General features: G+C 40.6%; 1 protein-coding gene across 1 annotated transcript in view; it reads right to left on the bottom strand.

Annotated features, from left to right (window-relative positions):
• syne2b (spectrin repeat containing, nuclear envelope 2b) overlaps positions 1-24,133 on the bottom strand; it is a 148,697-nt gene that overhangs the window by 43,058 nt on the left and 81,506 nt on the right. Inside the window, exons 79-98 of the mRNA XM_051396226.1 lie at positions 23,357-23,524; positions 19,452-19,706; positions 19,113-19,307; positions 14,463-14,687; positions 12,793-12,915; positions 11,947-12,062; positions 11,349-11,460; positions 10,967-11,101; positions 9,348-9,506; positions 8,910-9,104; positions 8,518-8,622; positions 7,918-8,037; positions 7,067-7,261; positions 6,801-6,974; positions 5,742-5,873; positions 4,772-4,965; positions 4,343-4,481; positions 3,776-4,021; positions 463-615; positions 114-290 (exon numbers count right to left, since the gene is read on the bottom strand). Coding sequence (XP_051252186.1) covers positions 114-290; positions 463-615; positions 3,776-4,021; positions 4,343-4,481; positions 4,772-4,965; positions 5,742-5,873; positions 6,801-6,974; positions 7,067-7,261; positions 7,918-8,037; positions 8,518-8,622; positions 8,910-9,104; positions 9,348-9,506; positions 10,967-11,101; positions 11,349-11,460; positions 11,947-12,062; positions 12,793-12,915; positions 14,463-14,687; positions 19,113-19,307; positions 19,452-19,706; positions 23,357-23,524 — 3,318 coding nt within the window. The remainder of the gene's footprint in view (positions 1-113; positions 291-462; positions 616-3,775; positions 4,022-4,342; positions 4,482-4,771; positions 4,966-5,741; positions 5,874-6,800; positions 6,975-7,066; positions 7,262-7,917; positions 8,038-8,517; positions 8,623-8,909; positions 9,105-9,347; positions 9,507-10,966; positions 11,102-11,348; positions 11,461-11,946; positions 12,063-12,792; positions 12,916-14,462; positions 14,688-19,112; positions 19,308-19,451; positions 19,707-23,356; positions 23,525-24,133) is intronic.

Genomic DNA, 24,133 nt, shown 5'->3' on the forward strand with positions numbered 1-24,133 from the left:
GCAATGGTTGAATAAAAGTGCTACTACTGATGCGGCTGAAAGTTCCAGAAAAAGCTGGTAAGTGGCCTTTGATTTGAAATAGTTTGGTCACAGTTTGACGTTTGTTTTCTGACCTGAGAGTTTAGAGTTTCCTGTAAACTGAGCCACTGATGGTTGAGACGACCCTGCTCCTCTGCGAACTGGTTGTGCTCATAGCGCCCCCTCTGGCCCTCCTCGATACTGCATGTCTGTAACGGCTGGTTCACAAAGTCCAGTGTGGCCTGATGGGCCAACATCTCTGTCTGACACTCCTGAGACAGATGGACAGAGAGAGAGAGTCAGTCAAACAGATATATAAGTAAGCAGACAGGCTTTGGTACAGAACTTCAGTGAATCCATGAAAAACCTCCACTGCTGGCAGAAAGTACCAAGGTAATCAGGACATTTACATCTGTGGCAGACCATCATTCTGTCTCTTTCTACCTTGCAGTACTTCAGGAGCTGACTCAGAACGGTGCTGGTGGAGGAGGTCCGGTTGATTTGGCTGTGTTGCTCCTCCAGGCGCGACTCAGCAACTTCCAGCCAGGCCTGCAGCTCCAGCAGCGCCCCCTGCTGGGTCAACGTCTTCACCCATCGCTGAGGAGACAGGGTCAAAAAAATCAAAACTACTCTCAAAAAACTTCTTTATTCTATTGAGTGTTTGAGTCCTCTGCTCTGACCTTCAAGCATTTTAAAATAATATGTTTTGTACTCCTCAAATAAGCCAGTGGGAGATTCAGCTGATCCAGGATTTTACTGCCCCTGTTGGAAAATATAGTTCCAGCAGGCTCTGTTTTAAAGCTAAAGTGAAGATGAAACTAGAAGACCTAAGGCATCCATTGTCAAGCTAGCTGGTCACCAAGGGGGCTAAGTAAGTTTTGGCGAGGGAAAAACTGGCATGGCCATTTTCAAAGAGATCCCATGACCTCTGACCTCAAGATATCTGAATGAAAAAGGCTTCTGTGGGTACCCATAAATCCCCCCTGTTACATGAATGACCACTTTATGCTAATCCCATGCAGTTTTGCATGTAGTATCAATGTGACATTTTGCCTAGCGTATTTTGGAATATTTCTGTATACTACAGTCCCTAAACAGTATGGAAATTATATAAATTGGGTATGAATGGAAAGCTGAGACTCTTGTGGATTCAATAAGTCCAATTGTATTCATATGTCATTATGTCAGCCCTGAGAGTAGAAATTCACTGTACTTGACCTAATTGTATAAAATCACCTCTAGGAAGATAACAGCCTCATGAAACTGTGCAGCAACAAACTAGAGACCAAGAACATTCAGAGGAGGTAATAACAGGGCTTCTGAGCAATTTCCAGAGCAAGAAGTGCTCACCATTCAATCACCAAAAAATGCAGTTCTTACAGAAATCTCTAAATGTCAAAAGATTTTAATACCAAATCTCAGCATTAATGTTTTTATGGTGTTCCTCAAGGTCTTGGTGTCCTAATGTGGTAGTTTGGAGGGGTTTCTGATCATTTTTCTGTGAAAAAGAACATATATTTATTTATATAAATATATATTATATATATTATATATATTTTATAGTTTATGTACGGAAGCGTATTGCATTCACTTGAAATTTTATTTTTTGGTTTGTTTTTCGGAGTAATTATTTGTGTTTTTCTGAGTAGTTTTTTTTTCTTTTTTTCTGAGTAATTTTTTTTGGTCTGTTTTTCGTGGTAATTATTTCTGCTTTTCTGAGTAGTTTTTTTTTTGTTTGTTTTTCGGAGTATTTTTTTTTTCTGTTTTTCAGAGTAATTTATTTTTATGGTTGGTTTTTCGGAGTAATTTTTTTCAGATTTTCTGACAATTTTATTTTCTGAGTTTAGAGAGCATTTGAAACAATAGACGCATTGATTCCTCTATTGAGAGCTTGATTTAACGGAAACAAACATAACCGGCTTGTTTAGTTCAATCAAGTTATACTTTGATCTGGGTTTAAAACACTGGGATATAGTCCTGTCTTTAAGTCATATAGATGGTATTATCATTAGTCTGTCGACTCTACGCAGGAACCTGAGGACTTTGCGGTTGTTCAGAAGGAAAGCCCATTCAGATCTGCTAGACATAGCAATATATACATAGCAAAATTTACCCGGTACAGTAGATAGTTGAAGATGGGGCATGTATGTGCGGGCAGGAGTCACCATAGGTCCATGGGAGTCACTTGCAGGTTGGAGGTTCTCGTGGGGGTTAAAGTTTTTCAATATTTCAAAAAGAAAAAGACTCCAAAAAGGGGGAAAAAAAAATTACAAAAAAAAAAAAAAAAAAAAATAAATAAAAAAAAAAAAAAAAAAAAAAAAAAAAAAAAAGAAAAAAAAAAAAAAAAAAAAAAAAAAAAAAAAAAAAAAAAAAAAAAAAAAAAAAAAAAAAAAAAAAAAAAAAAATAAAGTAATTTTTTTTATAAATTAAAATAAATTTATCCCCTTTTTTTAATATTATAAAATTTTTAAAGTAATAAAATCATTTAATTTTATAATTTTCTCTTTATTTATGGTCCAAAAGTTTGAGATTTATGCTGGAAAATGTTGACCAGGTGAGTCATCTCAAATTAATCTTCAAGTTCCCTCTTTCAGACAAATTAAATGACATCTATGTGCATATACCGCTGACCAGCTACTCTTCTTAAGCCCCCCAAAAAAGACAAAAGTGGGTCATACACTGAATGTGATCTTTGTGTAGTTTTTAAAAATGTGTAACTTTATTTGTTCATCTTTGAAAGATGTAGGAGATGCATTTATCTGAAATAAGCTTTAAAACTATATTTGAACTTGAGAAGAAGGTGAGTAAGAGGGTGAAAAAGTGCAGGGAGGGAGGGAGAGAAAAGACGGTGAATCAGAAGAGCAGACGAGGTGAGGAGGAGAAAAAAGAGACGGCAGGAAGAGGAGATGAGAGGGAATGAAGAAGAGGGGGACAGGGATAGAAAGAGAGCTGAGAGGAGGTTGGGAAGATGGGAGAAAAGGGCAGAGGAAGAAGAGGAGAGCATTAAAGAAGGAGGAAATCAATATAGACAGACAGACAGACAGACAGACAGGCCGATGGAAGGAGGGGAGAATGGTTTCACACCAATAAGAGGAGAAGAGTCCTCAGGATGGCATTGTGCTGCACAGTGGGGATGTTTAAAACTAATTGGTGCCAGGAAGACTGCGGCGTGGGTTTTGAAATACCAGACTGCTCTGTACTGTACATGTGGGCACGGAGAAGAGGATTTAAGTAAAACCTGTGACATTTAGAAACACATCAGAACAAAAACCTCCATTTGTTTTGTTATTTTGGTCACTGGCAATGCTGAAACCTGGACCTGATGTTTGTTATCTCTTTTCTTTCTTCATTTCAGCATTTTAGCAACTGTATTTAGGACACTGCAGTTCATGGTTGGGTTCTTAAAGTTATATATATGATGGTGTGCCTGGTTAGCGCTTTGCTGCGTGTCACCCCCTCTCTCTACCCACCTTTCCTTTCCAGCTGTCTCTATCCAATAAAGGCATGAAAAGGCCAAAAAAATAACTTTAAAAAAAACCATTATCTATATGATAATCTCAATATGGCCATGTACAAATCACAGAAGCTGCAATTTTTTGATAAAAGATAAAATGTGAGAAAAAACAGCATTATAATGAAGTACTGTAGTGCTGCAGACCGACATTGTCATCCATAGAGCCACAACTCAAATCTGGCTAAAAATAATACAATAAAAAGTCACAAAACCTCTGAAACTATGTTTTATGAATTTCCCCACCTTATGTAGGGCTTGTTGGACCACAGGAACATCGGCCAGCAGACTGGACCAGTCCATCTCTATCTGTCTGAGCTGGGAGTGGATGGAGCAGAGATCTGGGTCTGAAGTCTGACATCGCGAAGCCTCTTTGTCCTCTAGATTTCCATCTGAGTCTCCATCTGCTTCCCTCAGCTGGACCAGCTGGGCTCCAGCACCGATTACAGCCACCTTCAGTCCAGATTTGGCCTCCGACTCTTTGGTCAAAGTCTGAAATAGAAGTGGTGTGTTATATTCTGTTCTCCATGCTAAATACAGGCTAAAACATCTGTTATTTTCAACCCCTTTTCAGCCTGTACCAACTCTGATTTTGAACTATTTGCCATTTATAAGTACAGCAGGGTGGCCTAGAAGCATTTAAATCTGCAGTGTGTAGGAGGTCCTGATTACACAATAGTTTAACAGTTTACTGACATCAAAACTAGATGATCTATTTCTATTCAGGAATCTGAAGGTCAACAATGTGCACAAATCTTTATGATTGCTTGTATGAAAGATGGAGTTTGTTATTTACAGTTAATGAGAACTCACTACAAACTGGAGATAGTGGTCCCGCCTCTGTTCCACATCCATCTCCTCATTGGCTGAGACAGAGAGCTGACTCCATTTGTCAATCATCTCTCTGGCCCCGCCCATCCAGTCAGCCAGTACAGCAGAGTCACGAAGGAACCTGTTTATTGGTTAAAGTTTGATTAACAAATCTACAATTCTACAGTGTGAATAATTCAGAGATTACATAGATTTTGGGGCTTTAACACTTTTTCCAGATGCTTTTTATTAAATGCAGTTCACATTTTATTCTTAAAACATTTCATTTGACTATTTTATTATGTTTTGATTATAACCCACCTTGCTAAACTTCTATACCATGAATAAAGGAAGGAAGATTTTCCCCAGTCAATAATATGGAGAAGACTACTTTGCAGTGTAAACGTTTTTTCTCTCTTTCTCATCTCTCACCTGCTCCTCAGCTTCCTGTTCCAGGCTACGTTGGTGCATTTGTGCTCCACCTTCTTGTGCAGGGCTCTACAGCGTGCCTCCAGCTGGCTGGTGGACACACCCACTTCTCTACAGCCCGCCGTCTGCAGCCAGAACCCCGTCTCCAGCATCCGACTGAACCGCGCCTTGTTCCCGTCCAGAACGCCACGCAGCTCCTGTCAGAAACACACACTTTCTTCAACAAGAGCTCATACAGAGAAACATTACATGAGCATACAGAACCCCTACATTTTATGACATCTGACAAGTTAGATAGCTAATGCTACCAGTTAGTGTATTTTATTTTATTTTATTATGACTAAACTCCATTCAACAGTTTCAGTCTAAATACGTTTATCACTTTCACTTTTATCATTTGAATGTAGCATATTTTAATTTTCCATAAAAAAACAGCTAGCCTGGCTCTGTCTAAAGTTAAACAGTAGGTCGCTGCATGTTGTATCTTGGTTGTTTAATCTCTACACAGCCACAAATAGAGTTAAGGTTAGTACAGCTAAAGTTGATAAAGTACACGAATGCTGAGCTTAATTTAAAACTCAGCGCAAGTCTGAGATGTTTTAAAATGGCTGCTGCAAGGGCCTCAATCCCTCAACGCTCTTCTTCACAGTCCATTTTCAGATGACTCAGAGACACATTTCCAATCCCACAGCAGAACCAGAATGAATTCTAGTCGGAGGTCTCAGCTCGGCTAATAACTCACATCAATGCCAAGGAACATCGTGCTCCAACGGAAAACAACCCCTTGAATTTAATTGAGTAAATTAGGTGTTGAGTGCCATGCACAAAGTACGGCATGGAGAGCGTGTCCCATAGTCTCCAAATGAGCAGAATGGAACATTGCAAAATGCACTGCCTAGCCTCTGGTCGGATGCCTGTCAGTAAATCAGTATGACGGTCACAAAGAGCACATGTATTAATAAAAATGGTAGACCTGGTAGACAGAGAGCTTCTCTGATATCTGCTTCTCAGAATCACCCCCGTCGTGCATCTTGGGAAATGAAGTGTCAATGCCTCTCAGCAGGGAGTCTGACCAGGCACTGTCCTCTTCCCAATGTGACCACATCTGGGATGGATGGAGAAATGATGACAGTCAGGAGAGATGTCACTGTTCATTAAAATCAGTTCTGATTGTTTTTTAATGATTCTTCTCATTCCTGGTGGCACCTGTTACACACGTCTTAATATAAAAATATCCCAAAAAGTTCGGAATGAATTTGGATGAATTGGGTGAACAGATCTATTAATGACCCAGAAGTGGCATTTCTGACTCTGAAGATTGAACCTTTTCAGGAATGAGAACCATATTATTCTACATTCATGTACAATGCATCACCTCTCTTAGATACCATTTGGCACAGTAACAAAACTACGCTAGCAGCTCTGAAGCTTTAAGGCACAGTGGTGCTTTGAGCTAAATGCTAATGTGAGCACATGTATTGGTGCAGTCCATCGGTACATCCAGAAATTTAAGCTGGAACGCCCCCCTGAAGTTGGATTTCCAACTAGGAAAGTCGTAGGAACCTCACCAACTCCTGTGTGAAAGTTGCAGTGATATTCTGTTTATTAGCACTTCTATCTTTCATGTCTCATCGATATCATACACACAGTACTGTCCAACTTCTGTCTGTGGACATGTTCGTATGAATAAAACACAGTGTAATGCATTGCTAATGGCTAACCTAGAGCTTGGTTTTCCGACTTGTTGTACAGGAAAGCAGCCAACTCGGGTTTCATTCCCAGCTCCGACTTTGGACTGGAGGTGAATGGAACACACCATATGTTCCCAGGGTCCTAAGTTCCCTAACCCCAAATCTAACACTAACACTTGAAATGAAAACCCCTTACAGAAAACCATTAGGAATAGTCCCCATTACCATATATACTATACCTGTATAGTTTCTTTTAGAGCTCAGCAATGTGGACTGTCAGCCAAGCCGCCATCTTGAAAACCCCCATAGTAAATACACATGAACTGATTTTCATGCACTACCTGCAATATTTCCTCCATCCTGGTCCCCTTCTCCAGTCCGTGCTGCTGCAGTCGGGTCACCTCATCCTGCAGGCCCATCACTACACCTTCCCACCTTTGGAGGGCGCTCTCTGGGAGTCTCTGGGTCAGGTACTGCAGATTCCTAGAATGATGGCTCAGGAACTGGAAGAACTTCTGATAATAGAAAGGGAAAGCAATGTTAGAGATGATATTTTTAAGCTTTTATTTCCAGCACTCCAACCTTTCTGTGCAGCGCTCAGACTGACCGTGTGACTGTTGAGCTGCTGCTGGAGCTGAGCTCTGTTGTGGAGCTCGGGCTGCTGTGCGAGGCGTTGAGAGCCCAGAGCGAGCAGCTCCTCCAGGCTGTGGACCAGCCGCTCGTACTGCTGCTGCAGCTCCACGCTGCTCTTCAGCTCCTCACAGCGGGAGCGAACACCACCCAGAGAACTGTCCAGCTCACCCTGCACATACACACAGTTTCAAGATTTAAACGTTCTTGTGGCAACTAAATAAAGTGCTGCAAGAATGAGTTCTAAAACCCGAAAATGAGTTCTCTCTTGTCTCGTAGCCAATAGGTGTTTTGATTGGGTTTTTGGATACTTGAATAAGTTCTGTATTTAAATACCTTACTCACAAATTTTACAGCTTTTACATCTTCATAGGATTTACTTGGATTGTCTTAAAAAAGGCGGCTGCTAATGAAGTGGCTAAATGAGACCACAGAGGTCTTTGGGGAAATTAAAAGTTAGCATGCCGAACACTTAAAGCTTAGTGGTGACGTTAAAGTCATGTGAGCACGGTGTAGTTCGTTTACAGGCTAATATTAGCTTTTCACTTCTTTCACTTCCGCTTCAAAAAGCATAAAAGTTTTGTTCATTTGTGAAGATTATCTATCCAAACTATAATCTGAAAGTCCCATTGGCTTTTTGTTAAAGGAAACAGGGTGATGCAAAAAAATAAATCATCCCAGCAGCACTCTATGATCACCTATTTAGTATTATCTTTAAGAAGTCGACATCCCAAATGTCTTTGTGCTTATGCAAAGCAGATTTCAAAAACATGGCTAAATTGACCCAGAGTCAGAGACATGACCCATGACATATACCCGCTATCATACCTGCAGCTGTTTGGCCTGGTGGATGAGAGAGGCCGGCAAGTTTTGTCGTTCAGCCTCCCCCAGCAGGGAGCTCACCTGCTCCACCTGCTGCTGCAGAGCCTCCTGCATCGGAACCACTGCCTGGAAAACAAACACACACACTGTGGAATTAAAGCTTTGTGACTATGTGCTATTCAGACGAGCTATTTAACAAGTTTAACATGTAAACTTGTTAAATAGCTTGTGATATGTAAGGTCATTAACATCTGACCATGCCAGCTGGATGAAGTTACTTTGTCTATTCCTCTCTATTCAACAGTATGCTGTTGTGTATAACCTCATAAAAACAGATCTATTCTTCTTGTTTTTCTGTAGGTTGTATATAGGGAGGGTATCTAGAACTTGTACAAACTGGTACCGGTTCCTGACACTACCACCCGCTTTTGTCCACAGGGGTCGCCAAAATCACCACAAAATAAAAGTTCCATGTTGCAGCTTTAAATTATTAACAGCTTATCAAAATAGTTTCCAATTAATGTTCATATATTAATCAATTGAATTCCTGCAGCTTTAAAACCATCATCAGTTCGTTTAAGTGAAATATCTCCATGGAAACGGTACCTGCAGTTGTTCGTTAAGGTCCAGGGTTCCACTGAATTCATTAATTATTTGGTGAACAGTCGTCTGGTTAGAGGTGAAGGCTGCATGCAACTCATTTAGTCGCATCTGTTGGTCAAACAGACAACTTATTCTTAACACTGATGCATGCAAACAAGGTTTGCAAAAAGTTTACAATTATACTTGTTGTATAAATATGTTAGACAAGGTGAGATATTCATTATACAGAGGAGGTGAGTTTCTGTATAAATGATGATACAGGAACAAAACACAGCAGGACAACTCACACAGACCATAAACATTAATATAAGTGAGATAAAAACTGGATTCAATATTTACTTGGTATCAGTGTGTTCTTGTGTGCAGTTAATCAGAGTTATTTTAGGATATCTGACCTGTTGCTTTGCATTCTCCTCCTGCAGGTTTCTGAGCTGCTTCTCTCTGCTGGTCAGTGCGGCCTGGACCACATGAAGGACTCTACACACATCATCTACACACTGCTGACCGCACTCTGACCCCAGGACACAGCTGACCTTTGACCCCTGAGAGGCCACCTCGCTGCCGAGGGTGGCCAGCTCTGCAGACAGACTCTGAAAAGGAAGTCCCGATTAGAGTGATTCAGCATAATAATCAGTAAGTGGGGAGGAGAGAGGAGAGTTTGGATCTTGATTTTGTTTCCAACTTTTTTTACATGTGTTTTCCTTTTGTTTATCTTGTTTTTGTTTGATTTCTTTCCACAGTTTTGTACCTGTTGGGTTTATGTTGGTCTATTACTGTTATTTACTTTATTGTCTTCCTTTTTCTAAATAAAGAGAGGGATGAATCTGTCCCACCTGCAGCTGCAGCAGCCTCAGCTGTGTGTCTCCGTCGTGTGTCGTCCCAGCCGATGAGTGCAGCAGGTTGTTGATGGAGGACAGGGACAGGGACGCTCCATACAGCACATGAAACAAACCCTCATCCAGCGTCTGATGGGAGCTGTCCTCAGGGGGGGCCTGGAGTCAGACAGTTAGCCAACTTATTTAAAAAAACAGAAATTTTAGGAAGTTAAGACAGGACACAAATTCATACTCTGTCAGACGGACATATTGTTGCTTTTTCTGACTGTTTGCATTTTTTTTGTCAGATATTATTCAGCAAAGACGACCAGGAAGAGGAGGAGGAAGCCAACAACTGTTGTCTTTCATGTTTGTTGTTTCCTGCTCTTCTTTTTGTGAAGTGTGATGTCAAAATGTGTTTCCTGTGGTGAGCGGTGACAACATGCTGGGGTCAATCTGTGTGTGTAGTTTCATTTCCTGCTCACTTTAATTTGAATCAAAAGTCAATCAGAATTTAGTAGATTTTTTTTTTTTTTTTCTTTAGTTTTTTTTTACGCCTCAATACAAGTAGCACAGTTCTCCTCTAATACGTCCTTTATTTCACAAACTTTGGGCTCGCTTGCTTTCATCAGACTGTATCTGTATTCTTCGAGTGAAGCAGTGTCTAGTTTGTGATTTATGCTCATATAAAATATGTAATACTGTTAGACAGAGTGGAATGAGATGATTTCACTAAATTTAAAGCTACTTTAGGGAGAAATTAAACGTTTATTTGGCAACCTGTGGTTACTGCTGGTAACACTAAGAACATCTTAATAATAGAAGTCCAAGAGTTCGAAGAGATCGAAATGACACTTGCGGGAATGGTGGACTCCACCACTGACAATGCAAACGACTACTACTTGTTAAAGCTAGGAAAAGCCACATCCATGCTGACTCTGGTTTGACCTGTTGCTTTATCCAAATATTTTTTCTACTTATGTGTTTCTTTTCTTGCTTTGTTTAGCAATACAAACTAATGGTCGTCTGATATTGGTGTTTCAACAGCTGACACCATATTTAGAGAGCAGGGCTGCTGATGGGCGATATATAATGCCAATATCAAAACAAAGAAAAGTAATGTATAATTCTCTTCTATCGAAGGGGAGCACTAACATTGTTCTAAAGCAGCAACACTGACGAAGCTGCCTGCAGATTTATATGGAGATATGTTGTGTTTATCGACCGATTAATCGGTCTATCACGAGTACAAACTGTTGTAGGTAAAGGTGGAACTATGACTTTACGCTGCTCTTTCTCTGCCATTCTTGTGCAACTAGTTCAGTGGCTTTAGCAATATCTGAATGGCCGACTTGTGGAAGACTAATGCGAAGTGAATGCAGGGGTGGAGTGCACAGAGGTAGGACAGGTAGATAGAAAGGCCAGCCAATCATTTCATTCAGTCTGAATGAATACATTTAATGGCTATAGCATTAGTTATATAGCTATAACAAAGAAAATGTGCTAATGATCAATAGACCCTCAGATTTATGTCATGGACACTTGAGGGGTCCTGGAACCGGCAATGGTCCAGGTATCACATGTCACAACTTTCATACTCTCTGATAAACAGCCATGATAAAGACCCCTGTGTGCACCTGATTCAGACGCTCTGTCGCTGTGTGTCCCAGCTCTCTCAGGTGGCTGATGTGAGTCTGGAGCTCTTTCAGAGTTTGTGTGCCAATCATACGTCCTGCTGTTCCATCACTACGCCTCGTAGATGAGTCTGTCACCTTCAGAGAGAAAGAGAGAGAGAGTTGCATACAAGTAGACAGAAAGGGAAGAGAAAAATCAGAAGTCAGAGACACACGCGACTCTCATTATGCCCTGCAGGAGTCCCCATAACACCAAAGAGACAACAAGGTGCCTTCTGCTCAAAGAAGGTGATAATCAAGCATGGCGAGAACACGATTTTTCTTTTCTTTTTTGTATTTGAAAAGTGATAATCAAGCACTGCGGCTCTGACGATGAAGGCCTTACCGCAGAGGGAGGAAGCAGCCAACTCTCCTCCAAACCCAGCAGCCGACTGTGAAGGCGATCCCACTTCTTCTGAGCAGAGTCCTCCTCCTCATCAGCCGCAGCAGGAGGCGACCTGCAGGGAGAGAAAAGGCTGAAAATTAGCACTTCACTTCATCTTTCTTTCTTGCTTTTTTTTTAGCAGCCTTTCATTGGTGGAAGGCTGGAGGTATCTCTTTGAATCTTATGTCTTATGTCTGTTTTTTTTTTTCTAATTGCACTGATTGGAAAAATCTAATAAATCTAAGAAGTTTTCAGAAGTTAGAAGATTTATTCTGTTTTTATTCTCTCCTGTTGTGTTGAAGATACTCACAATTCAAGTTAATCTGTACTTACTTTTGAAATCAGACTTTTAAAATATATATATAATATTCAGGAGAAAATAAAAGCCCAAAATAACTAATTAGAATTAAGACTTATAATCGTGTGGGAAAATGAAACTGTAAAGAAGAGATTTAGAGCAATGAACTAAAATACAACATAACACAAGTGTATCCCATACACTATGTGTTATATATATACATATATAACAATATAACAGAGTGGTGATGGCGTGTGTTACCATGGTGACAGCTGGCTGTAGTCCTCTGGGTCCTGGCTGACGAGTCGAGTCCTGCTGCCCTGCCTGGCGATGGCCTGAGTCAGTCCTCTCTGTTCAGTCAGCTCCTGCTCAAACTCCTGCACAGCAAACAACAACAACAGTTAAAGGTTCTTCCACAATTCGTCTGAAAGCACTAAAAGTTCTTGTTTTTGGTGTTTTTGGTCTCAGTTTGTATTGAAAGTATCTGACAATATTATGGAAAGGATTCCTACAGAGATAGACCTTTTTGTTAAAGAGCAAGATCCTTTTTCTATAACCAGAAACAGCCGTTGTCGCTCTGTTCACAGCCACCAGACTCCATCGACGAAAACAATAATTTTACAAAAAGTTGAGTTTAGAAGTAACTGGTCTAGCGCTGCCTCGATTGATTGGTTAATCTGCTTATTGTGTGACTTTGGTGTTTTAACTTCATCCAAACCAACATGTTAAAAACACAAGCCACACAGTAATACAGTAACACAAACTAACTGATTGGCAAAGGAAGACCAGCAACTCCCATGTTCTGGGAGGTAAAATTAATGGTTTTGTCAATGGAGTTTGGTGGCTTTGAACAGAGTGATATAACAGCTGTTTGTGGTTAAAGAAAAAGGATCTTATTCGTTAACAAAAAGGTCTTTGCTACGTTGACTCTTGCTGGTTTCAATTCCAGAGCACAATGGAAAAATTGTCATGTCAGTCATGTCCCCGACCTCTGACAGAAAGAACTTCTGACATGAGGGTTTAATGAAACACAGAGTTCAGGGTTTCATTGTCTTCTACTAAAGGGATTGATAACTCTTCACTGAAGCAGTCAGTAGAGTCCAGTACCTTCTGCTGTTGCAGGCTGCTCTGTCTGAGCAGTTTGTTTCTAGGTGAGGAGAAGATTTCTTGAACGCTGCTGCTGCGCTTCAACTGTGACTCCAGGTGGTGCTCTGGCTGAGGATCCGACTTCTGAGGAGAAGAAGAGAGACAGGGAGGAAAAATAAGAAGCTTTTCTCCTTCTCTGATTCCAAAAGGTCGTAGTCAGCAACTGTATTTCACTGGTTCCCAACCTGGGGGTCCCGACTTCCACTAGGTCGCCAAAGCTTCAAGTGGCCAAGGAGGCTTTCTTGATTTTAAGTGTAAAAAATGAATTGAATACAACACCAAATATTTACAAAATATGTCACCTAGTCAGTTTAGTTATAATAGAAAATGGGTCCCTTAAAGGTCCAGTGTGTAACATTTAGGAGGATCTGCAGATATTGAATATAATATTCATAGGTATGTTTTCATTAGTGTATAATTACTTTTTTTGTTATCTTGAACAATAAAATATTGCTGGGACAGTGACAGGCAAGCATTACACCCAGCAGACGTGGGCTTTTAAAGTTCAGCACTCAGACTTGACAAACTCGCATTTTGATTTATTACAATTTTTCTATGAAGACTTGTGACTTGTTCCTCTAAAGACTTGAAAACTGCTTCACACCTGCAGGTATGAAACTAAACAGACCTGCTTCCATGCCGAGCGGGGAACCACTAATGATGTGCATGTGAGCCTGTAATGGTTTATTTGCAAACGTGTTAATAATTATCAAGGAGGGACTTCACCACATGTGCAACGCCTGCTCGGCAGCAGAAACACCCTATAGACTACATATAATTAAAATAAGAAAGAGAATAGGGAAAGGAATGAGGTGGATCATGAGAATTTGACCTGGTGTTTGGTTAGAAAAGATGATTTCTCATGTGAGTTTATCTAAATTTAAAAACACAAAACAAATTATAATAATGTATTATTTGTATTTTTACCACATCTTTCACTACTTTTCATGGTTCTGGTTCAATAAAAAGAGTGATGTGGCACATCCAAACGTCATATAGCCACATCAAAACAAAAAATATGAGACACTTTTTTCTATACAAAATTGTCAAATTGTTTGAAAAAAAAAAAAAACATGAGCGAAAATACAAATTTCCCCTTCAGACATGTTTCAAAGTATGCAAACATTCTCTGCTATGATTAATCATTTGTTTAACATGGTTTTCCCACATAAAAAGTAAAAAGATCTGGAAGCACACTTTTCTCCCTCATTGAGAAATTCTGGATCTATGAATGCCCCGCCCACCACCGCTGCTCGCTAGGTGGACCGGTGAAAGATGAGTGGTGAAGAAAAGATAGCATCTTTTACTTGTTTGAGTTTGTCAGCTTGTTAGCTCGTAACTGGCAGTGAGTGACACAGCGTTAGTGGTTGTGAAAGGTGTAATATCTGCTACAGTGAGACAGTGTGCTCACACTTTACATCCAAACACTGCAGACTGTGCCACGTTCCTCGCTCTCACCTCTGCTGGAAGTTTTCTTTGCGTTTGCACATATAAAAGTCAGCAGAGTCAAGGTATACATTTTAGGGGTCACAAACATAAGGAAAACACATTTTTGAGTGGAGGGGATCAAAGCTGAGCAAGCTGATTCTGGTTGATATGGTTACACTTCTTATCTGTGTCCTGTGGCCTACCAGTTCCTGCGGCTCCTTGTGGGCCTCTGTCTGTCTGTCCTGCAGCAGCTGTTGGAAGCTGACCAGGTTGGCCTTCAGGAGCTCCAGTTTGGAGGAGAGCAGCTCAGCCGCTTCCTGCTGGGCCCCCACAGCTCCCAGTTCATCCTGCTGCTGCAGCTGCTGGTCAGCGGCCAGGCCGAGCTCCGACAGGCTGGCGACCTTCTGCTCGATCTCCAGGAACATCTCCTGCACATTAACACACACACGCACACACACACACACACACACACACACACACACACACACACACACACACACACACACACACACACACACACACACTTGTGTCAAATCATTGATTCTTTTAACAAGAACTCTAATGTTTACATACATATTCAATACCGTAACACAATGACATTGAGAATTAAATATCTTCAGAGAGTCTTTGTGTCGGTTGTGAATGTTTACGTCAGATCTGGGTCATGAATGAGGCGTCTCTGTGTACGAGGCTCTCCAGTAAATTTGAATAGGAGACAAGATCTTGTCAGTCGCTGTTTGTTTGCCCACAAAGCTTCATTCAAATGTGACGTGCGTCTATGGGATGTGTTTAACCTCTGAAACTTTAATGGAGGCTCCAGTTACACTCTCGGGGTGAGCGGGGAGTGAATCCTGGGAGGAAAATACCTGCCAAAGCTTTGAGTGAGGACATAATACTGAAGCCTGTGAGGGCAGGGCTCTATTGACTGAAAGCTATTATCCCACAGCCTGAATCATACAGATCCCTAACCACTATATATCCAGCTATGACTTTCCTTGTTTCCCAGTTTGACCTGAGATGGAATATAACTAGATTAAAATTGTCAATTTTATGGATTGTCAATAGTCATTCATGTCAAGTCCCAATTTTGACAGAAAAATGGATTTAAAAAACAGAATTAAAGGTTATATTTACAAGATTTTGAACATTAACAGAGCAGAAAACAACATTTTGCTTTTTGAATAGTGGAATAATGGTGTCCCTGAGCCTCGTTTACTTCAGTCTGGCTGCATGTTAGTGCCTGTGAGTCTCTCCACATGCAACTGTTGGCTTTGAGTAGAGCGACTGAAACTGCTGTTTTTCCTCATCTAACTCAGTGAATTAAGGATTTATGTCAACCAACCCAGAGCAGGTGATTGCTTGAACAGTTGTGAGACTAACAAAAACGTTTTTGGTGAGTTTTATTTTGTGTCCGGCAGGTTAGGACTGAACCTGTTTTACGATGGTTAAATTACAGTTTTTGTCTATGGAATCTGGTGGTGAGCGATAACAATATACAGGCTGTTTCTTGTCTGATCTATCTCTGTAGTGACCCGTTCCATAATAGGACACTTGTCAGTGACAAAAACAAACATTTTAAAGGACATACTTTGACCAACACATTTGTCCCTAAGAATTACAGGGCAGCTGCTGCAGCCTTTTTTGTGTCTATTTTCTCATCCAACTTGGTGACTTAAGGGGTTTATTGTGATGTGGTGATTGTTGTTTTATCAACTAGCAGGTAAAATTAGTGTTTTTGTCAATGGAGTCTGGTGGGCATGTGCATATTTGTTTTGGTCTGACTTGCTGCTGCTCTAGCGTGACATCTAGTCTGAAAGTCGTATACAGCAACTTCTGAAAATAAAATTACATTAGAGTTTTTACACATCATCACTGTCCAGTTAATAAAGCGTGTCTCCAAATTTGGTGATTTTTTTAAAATAAACTGAAGGATTTGAAGTGTGTGACATTTTTAGAGATACACATTCTTTACAGGAGAGCAACAGTATGTCACCACAGCGGTAAACTGTGTCAAATATCCAATAAAAACTGATAACAGTTTATTAGTCTAGTGGATATCTGCTGTAACTGCTCCTGTCTTCTGCAGCCTGTTTTCATGTGTTTGTTTGGTCGTCAGGGAGCTCTTGGCAGAGTTTAAAACTACAGCACTTGATTTCTGGCGTCCTGATCTTTGCAGCCACACTGCGCCCTCAATGCAAATACCAGCAGCTGACAGCGTAGTGTTTGTTAAACTGTGAACTCTCTCTCTCAACAGTAAACAAAGAGAGAGCCAGTGATGTTAAACTAAAGAATTACTGTACAAGATGTCAGAGTTTACTGCTCTAACTGTTTGAAGAAGACCACTCCGGTTAATGTTTAGTGAGACAATCACACTTTCACTTTCTCCAGCAGTCCTGGTTTGAATGGACAGTCTGACACTTAGAGCAAACTTCAGGGGTAATAAAACCTGAGCAGTTAATGAAACCTGTTCACTGAGACTAAAGAACAGAGGAAAAGAAAGTAAGAACAATATACAGCCGAAGACAACACTCAGTAAGTGGCTGTCCAGGAAGGCTGATAGTAGTTTAATGACTACCTGACATTGTAATTAAATCAAATCATTAAATTAATTTTAATGAAAATTTCATTAGGCTACTTTAAGTAATTTCTTCTTTTAAAGATATTCTGAAAGACGTTATGGCAAAAAAACACTCAACAAATACAATATTTGGCAGGATTGGTTATTCAGTGAGTAACGTTGATGAGTGAATGATTGATTGATTTGCCTGTCTGTGGTTTGTTTATAAATCTGGTCTGGCCGCCGGTGCATGTTAACGTGAGTCCCTCCATTTCCAGCTGAGTAGAGCGACTGAAGCTGCTGTTTTTATCATCTACGTCGGAGAATTAGGGATTTTTTCCAATCACATCAGAGTTGGTGATTGTTGGAAAGACTAATAAAGATGTTTTTTGTGAGTTTCATTTCCTTTCTGCCCTCTTTGAATGAAATTACAATTTCAAGGGTCGGCGAGGTAGAATTAGAAGTGTTTTTGTCTATGGAGTCTGGTGGGGAGCATTAGTGACATTATGGCTGTTTCTGATTAAACAAAAGGTTTATCTCTGAATACCAATCTGAGCCTGCCAGTGTCAGGCACTTTTAGTGGACATACTTTGTCCCCAAGGATTAGCTAATGCTACATGGCAGACATATAGCAGCAAACTGTTTTCTCATCTAACTCTGTACATTAAGGATTCATTTGACCAAACAAGCATAGGTGACTCTTAGAAAGGCAGCAGAAAGGTTTTGGTGAGTTTTATTTTGTTTTTGGAGTGTGTTATATGATTATCTGCTCAGGTAAAATGACTGGTTTTGTCAATGGAGTCTGGTTGGAGGCTGGTGGTCCAACCTTGGCAGTGTTGGTACAACGTTCACCCTACTGAGCAATCAGGAAGCGCACAGGGTAAATATATTATTATGATGAGTTCACAGCCATAAGTGGCGACAATGTTGGCATTATTGTGTTATCAGCACTGAGATAGTAGAACTGAACTACTAGTCAAATATGTAACATCCAGCCGCTGGAAGAAGCGAGCAGACAGACAGGCTGTCTGTGGCACTGCACACACACAAACACATACACACACTCATTCAACTTTAAATGACTTCCACTTTGCTAGCTGATGAACTTTGACCCCTCGTACAGAGCCAGATGTGTCTTAAGATCTTACATCACACATGAGATGGCAAACAAACCAATACGGGAGGGAAGTTTGAACCTCTGAGATGCCAAAACATCCTCAGCGTGTAGTTTCTTAACTTTGTGCCTGGGGTGAGCTGAGATGTTGCAAGCTCTGAAACAAGCTGCAAGAATATGGAAATGATTCCTGAGTTTTGCTCCTGAAGCGACATTGTGCAACTTGAAATGTTTGTCAAGTCACATGACTGGACCAGTGACCTCTGATTGTTGCTATTCTTAGCTTCCTGGTGCACGCAGACCCGACAGTAGCAGGATTATGATCTCAGACTGTGAGAGAGCTGATTTAAAAAACTAGTTTAACTTCTGAGGGAAGGAAAGTTATTATTGATGTTTCAGGTTTCAAAGTGAAAGTGACCTTTGTTTGGTGTTTTGTATTAACCTTTGTCAGAGATTAGCTGTCACAAGACTGACATGACACCTTTATGTCTTTATGAATGTTTATTATTGTCAAAATTAGATAATTGACTGAAAGACACTTAACGACAATATTCATACAGACTCACTTTATTGAAACATTCCTAGAAAGAGCTTCCTGATATTATGGAAAATATTAAAACTTTCCCAGATAAATTGATAATAATGCCCGGGAAGCATTGATTTGATCATTTCCAGGTCGAAAGACGTCCAGATATTTAACTTAAAACTGAGCTACATTCATTTGAAAAGACATTTCTATTGTTTCAACATAATTTCTTTATTCCTGATTTGGATCCCCATTTGCTTTGCAAAGTGGCTGCTAGTCTTCCTGGGGTCAACATAAAACAATAATACCAATAAAAGCAATTTAAAATGACTTACTAATGGAACAGGAATAGGTAACAGAATAAAGAAAGAAAAAGAAAATAAGAAAACTGATTCTGCAATAGAAAGTGCTAACCCACACAAAATAAAAAATAAAAACAAAAGATACTGGAAAAAGTTCAAACTAACTGAAACAAGCAGTACGTCTATGTGAGACTTCGGCCTGTATTTGAGTGTGTACGGCTATATGTAACTTAGATAGAAAAATATTCACTTTTCAGCCTCATGTAGCCCAGTTTGAATTCACTGTAGCTACCAGACATCTTTCTACCTGTAAATCCCGGGAGTCACCTGGTCTCCTGGGTGGGCGGAGCTTACCTGACAGGTGAGGAGTTGCTGCTCCATGCTGTCCTGCATGGTCGGTGAACCAGCGGCTCCGGAGGCTACCAGGCTGCTCTGAGCTTTCCACAGCCACAGCTCCAGCTGGCCAACCCTCTCCAGGCAGACATGCAGGACACCTTCGCTGGGGCGGGGCCCAGGTTGGGACCCAGCCGGCCGAGGCTCCTCCGGGGCCTGGGACACAAACACAACACACCCGGCTGAGCCTCTCTCCTCCAGGGTCGCAAGTAGAGAGGACAGAAGGGGGAGAGAGAAGGGAGAGGGAGGGGGAGAGCTGAACTGAGTCCTGAGCAAACTGGAGCTTTAAGTTGACTCTACCTGAACAGGTTGCAGCTCTACTGTTGATCTAAATTCTGAGCTGTAATTCTGTTTCTCACACCACCACTTCCAGTCTCTCTCCCCTGTCTGTCTCTTTCCCTCGCTCTCCTCTTTCTTTGCCTCTCTGCTCCACCCACCTGTGGCTGAAACCACTTCCTGGAGCCGGTGGCAGGGCTCCAGTGACAGCGACTCTTTATCACAGGAAGAGCGAGAGAGAATGACAGAGAGACAGAGAGAAAGAAGAGAGGCCTCAGGCTACAGGGGTGGAGCTGAGACAGAGGGCCGGGCAGTAAACACACACTTCCTCCTCAAACTGTGTGTAGCTGTCAGTCATCTCCTATCAGAACTTCATTTACAGCTTTAAGTGCTCCTTTCTTTCATTCTGCTCCTCTTTAGACGCCTGCTGAATTATGAGCATTTTAGTCTCTTCAGTCTAGACTCAAAGTGCATCAGATGACTGGTTTTCTTTCATAACTGAGCTCTGTGCACACAGTTGCCAAGAAACTGCAGAGGATCTGATGCAGCCTTAACAGGAGGTGAACACCAAGAGTCAACAAACCTGCTTTGAATGTCGTAATTAATCACCGGACTCATTCACAAAGCTTTGATGTCATTTAAGTCTAATGGGAACGTACTGAGCCTTCTATTTGTTAATGGAGAACATTTTAGATAAAAATGAGTCTCTAATTATGTTTTTTAGGCAACCTCCTATAGTTCTGTTATACTGAGGACATATTTACAGTAACTTGTACCTTAGAATGATTTTAATTATTAATTTGAGTGAATAATTTGTACCTGAATGCTGTGAAAATAATTTGGCCTCTCCCTTCTGTGTTATGTAGGTCAGCAAAACAACATCAATAAAGTTAACACAGTATATGAATGTCAGTTGACTTTCAATATAAAAACTAAAATTTAGCTGGCACAAATGGCACAAATAATTAATTTAGTACAAATGACTAAATTTGGGCAACAAAATAAATATTTCAAAAGCTCCTGACACTTTCTGGGCTCTGTGTGAATATAAATTCACGAATGCAAAATGTAATAAAAATGCAATAGAGGTAAATGCAGGGGAAACAGCAGAACTTCCAGGTTGTATTATAGGTCAAACATAAAAATTAATCAGCCAGTAAACCAACAAGTAGACGGTTATCAGGTAGCTGAACGGCAGCTTTATCAACTCAGTCCATCAGTGAGTTATTGATGTGCAACCAGATTCCAACTCTGCATCCACTCCTGCACGGTTAGAGGGTTAGGAGGAGGACCGTGCTTTTGTTTGTGTATCATGCTGGAACCAGGGAGCTGAGTGTGATTTCTATTAAATATTTTTGCTTACCACGGCAGCTGCAGAGCCCTCAGTGTCGTTGTGATGCTGCAGTGTGAATGTGCCTGCTGGGGAGGCCTTGGTTTGTTCTGATGTTACACTGAGTTGAGAGGGTTTGTGTGTGGTGGCTACAGCTGCTGCTGTTTCTAGAGGACTTCTAGATTTTACCAGAGCTTCTCCAGATGTTGGCAGAACCGGTCGTTGAGACGTCTCCACCGCAAACACAGTGCTGTTTCTGCTTTCTGATCTCACAGCCGTAAAGTCTTTGCTATCCTCACTCGGTCTACATGAGTCCTCTGTAAGTGTAATTTGGGCAGGTGTGACTGAGTCCTGTGTGCAGTCTGAAGGTGTGTGTGTGCTCTGTGTATGTACTGTGTATGTCTTCAGCCCCTCTGGGTCATCCCCCCTCCATGCAAGCCCACTCTGTCCCTTCATGAGCTCCTGACACAGAGAAAGAGAGACGGAGGAGTAGATCACTGATGTGGGTTTATTTGTATTCGTGCTCTTGTTTGGATATGTAGACAGAATGGAAAGACAGTAGAACAAGGTACAAGTACAGCACATGCCATGTAATTTAAGACATATCAGTACTGCTGCTTCCAGGTGAAAACCTTGTATCTCCAAAATCGGCAGCTTCTTGGGTTTTGTTACTGTATTCTGAATTTCTTAAAAATCTTGCACGAAAGCAAGTAACATAATTTATTGATTATGTGAGTACAATCCTTCTAATTAAGTGATACTAAACTAAATCTAAATTTGGAGTTACGTGGTTTTCACCTGCCAGCGGCCGTGTGTTAATCAGTAATCATGTCAAACCAGTGCATTTTCATGGCCAACAGTCATTTTGGAAAAGGTAAATTTAAGTACAAAAGCTGCATTGTAGAGAGTGAACGTGAATATGCTGATTCATAACAAAGCGGGAATATTTCCCCACTCTCCCCTGCTGCCAGGCAGTGACTGAGCAACTCACTGAAGTGATAATTACTCAGTTAATCAATCAACTCTGTACAACACCAATTAATCATCATGTTCAGCTTATGGAAACACAAATGGCAGGTGCATTTAAGCAAGCAAACAAAAGTTTATTTAAACAGATATACTCTGCAGTTGCTGGCAAACGAGCTCAAATGAAAGAAACAATCAAAAGGTTTAACTATTCTAAATCACCATTCCCTATATGATACATTATAAAACATGGTTCACAAAATATGTGTTTCTTTCTTTTATAAAAACATATTAACCCATCAGAATTAAGGTCCATGCTAAAGCTTAATACAGACTGTTAAAAACCGTCCACCCCACATGCTAAATACTATCAGTCTGCTTTCAGTTTTTGGTAAAATAGTAACCATCACCCTGCCAACCACTTCTCACATAGTTGCAAATAGTGTGCTGTGTCATCTTTAACCACATTGCAGTGGTGACCACTTGTCAACAAATTGGCAGAATTACTGTGAGAATGGGCGAGCTCAGTAGTCCTTCATGTAAACACAAATAAACTTAGAAAAAGAACGTCTTTGGCACACATCTGATTAGATTGAATTCATCTGTAAGAAACACAAACAATACAATTTCCAATGTAAACAAAATGTCCACAGCTCTGAACTGCTGGAAGCCAATATCTGGAATTATCTGCCATGTAAATGCACTGAGGATTGAAAGTCAGACATTTCTAGAAGAACCAGGATGTCTAGGCGTGGTGCTAGGAAACTTCTAGGTTTAACAGAAGATATGGGCTCTGAGTTTGTAGAAAAGGGTTCTAGAAAAAGTCAAAAGGAAGATCCAGGTCTTGTTCTACAAGATTCTAGAGGAAGCCTTGATATTAAGAAGAAATTATAGGGTTAGATCAAGAAGTTGGGACATCTAACACAGGTTTGGGAAGAAATTGGTTTTCTAGGTTTGGTTCTAGAACATGTGAGGAGTTCTGAGATTCAATTACAGCCGGGCTGTATAGCTGGTCCTACAAGACAGATGGAGCTCTAGATCTGAGTCTAGAACACTCTGGGAGGTCTAGAGGAGGCCTTGTTGATCTAGACAACGTTGGGAGATCTAATACAGGTTCTAGTAGAAATTGGTGTTCTAGGTTTGGTTCTAGAAGACGCAAAGGTTTGAGGTTTGGTTGTAGCTGGACTCTACAGCTGGTTTTACAAGGCATATTGAGCTCAAGATCTGAGTCTAGAAAATGCGGATTATAGACTAAGAGGAAGTTGGGAGTGCCAGGGCCTGTTCTAGAAGGTTCAGGATGAAGCCTTGAAATCTAAGGAGATCCAAGGTTCAATCAAGAATGGGCGCTCTTGAATATCCCTTGTTTCTAGAAGACATGGTGTTCTATGGTTGGATCCAGAAGAAGTTGGGAGATCTACAATAATCTGTAGAAGAAATTGGTGCTCTATGTTTGGCTCTATGAGTTCTGAGATTCTGTGGTAAAAACATTCTCGTTCTATAAAAAGTCAAGGGCTTTGGTTTCGGTTGGAGAAAAAAGGTGTGATTCTTTCAGCACACTGCTCTAGAAGAAGCTTGAAGTTTAATGCTTAGATCAAGAAGAAGTGAGAAGTTCTATATACAAGTTCTAGATCTAGGAGACCACACATTTCTGCTGGGCTCCAGAGTCAGATTTGGAGACTTTTACGGTGGAGGCTGTGTTTACCATGCTCTCGGGCAGTGACTGAGTTCTGACTGTGCCCAGGGGTTTTGATAAAGCTTCAGATGAACTTGCTTCTGTGGTGTCAGTGGGGCCCTCAACATCCTGAAACATGAGCAGGGTTAGAAGATCAGTCAGGTCAGTCAGTTAAATAGACAGGAAGACAAGGATTCACACAGTTACTGATACACTCTGTTATGGAATTATATTAAATACAGTTATTGACATCTTCTTGTTATGTTATCTTGTATAAACTTCTGTATTGTAAAACAAATTCAATGGCTCTTATTGGCAGTCTTCCATATTTATTAATTCAAATTAAAGGATTTACCAGAAATGAAAGTTGGCATCAATAATAAAAGTAATAGAAATCCAAAACTGCTATAACTGAGATCAATTAAAAGATTAGGCTTGTGATATTCTATATTTTTTTATTGTCAACAAATCCCAGAAGAAGATAAAAATCAACATTGCATATTATCCGATTTTCCTACACTGTCTGTGGCACTTATCCTCAAGCCTAAACCAAAGATTTCAACTACAATTTTAACAAATAAACAGGAGTTAGGAGTGCAGTTGTTGGGGACTATTTTCAGGCATGGATTTGGTTCAGCACAGTATACGTAGCTTTCGATACAGTTGATCATTTACTGCTTATTTAGACACTGTATGATATTTGGTTTGATTCAGTTTCTTGTAGATGGTTCCAGAATT

Source organism: Dicentrarchus labrax, unplaced genomic scaffold (assembly GCF_905237075.1).
Source record: "Dicentrarchus labrax unplaced genomic scaffold, dlabrax2021, whole genome shotgun sequence".
NCBI classification, from domain to species: domain Eukaryota; kingdom Metazoa; phylum Chordata; class Actinopteri; family Moronidae; genus Dicentrarchus; species Dicentrarchus labrax.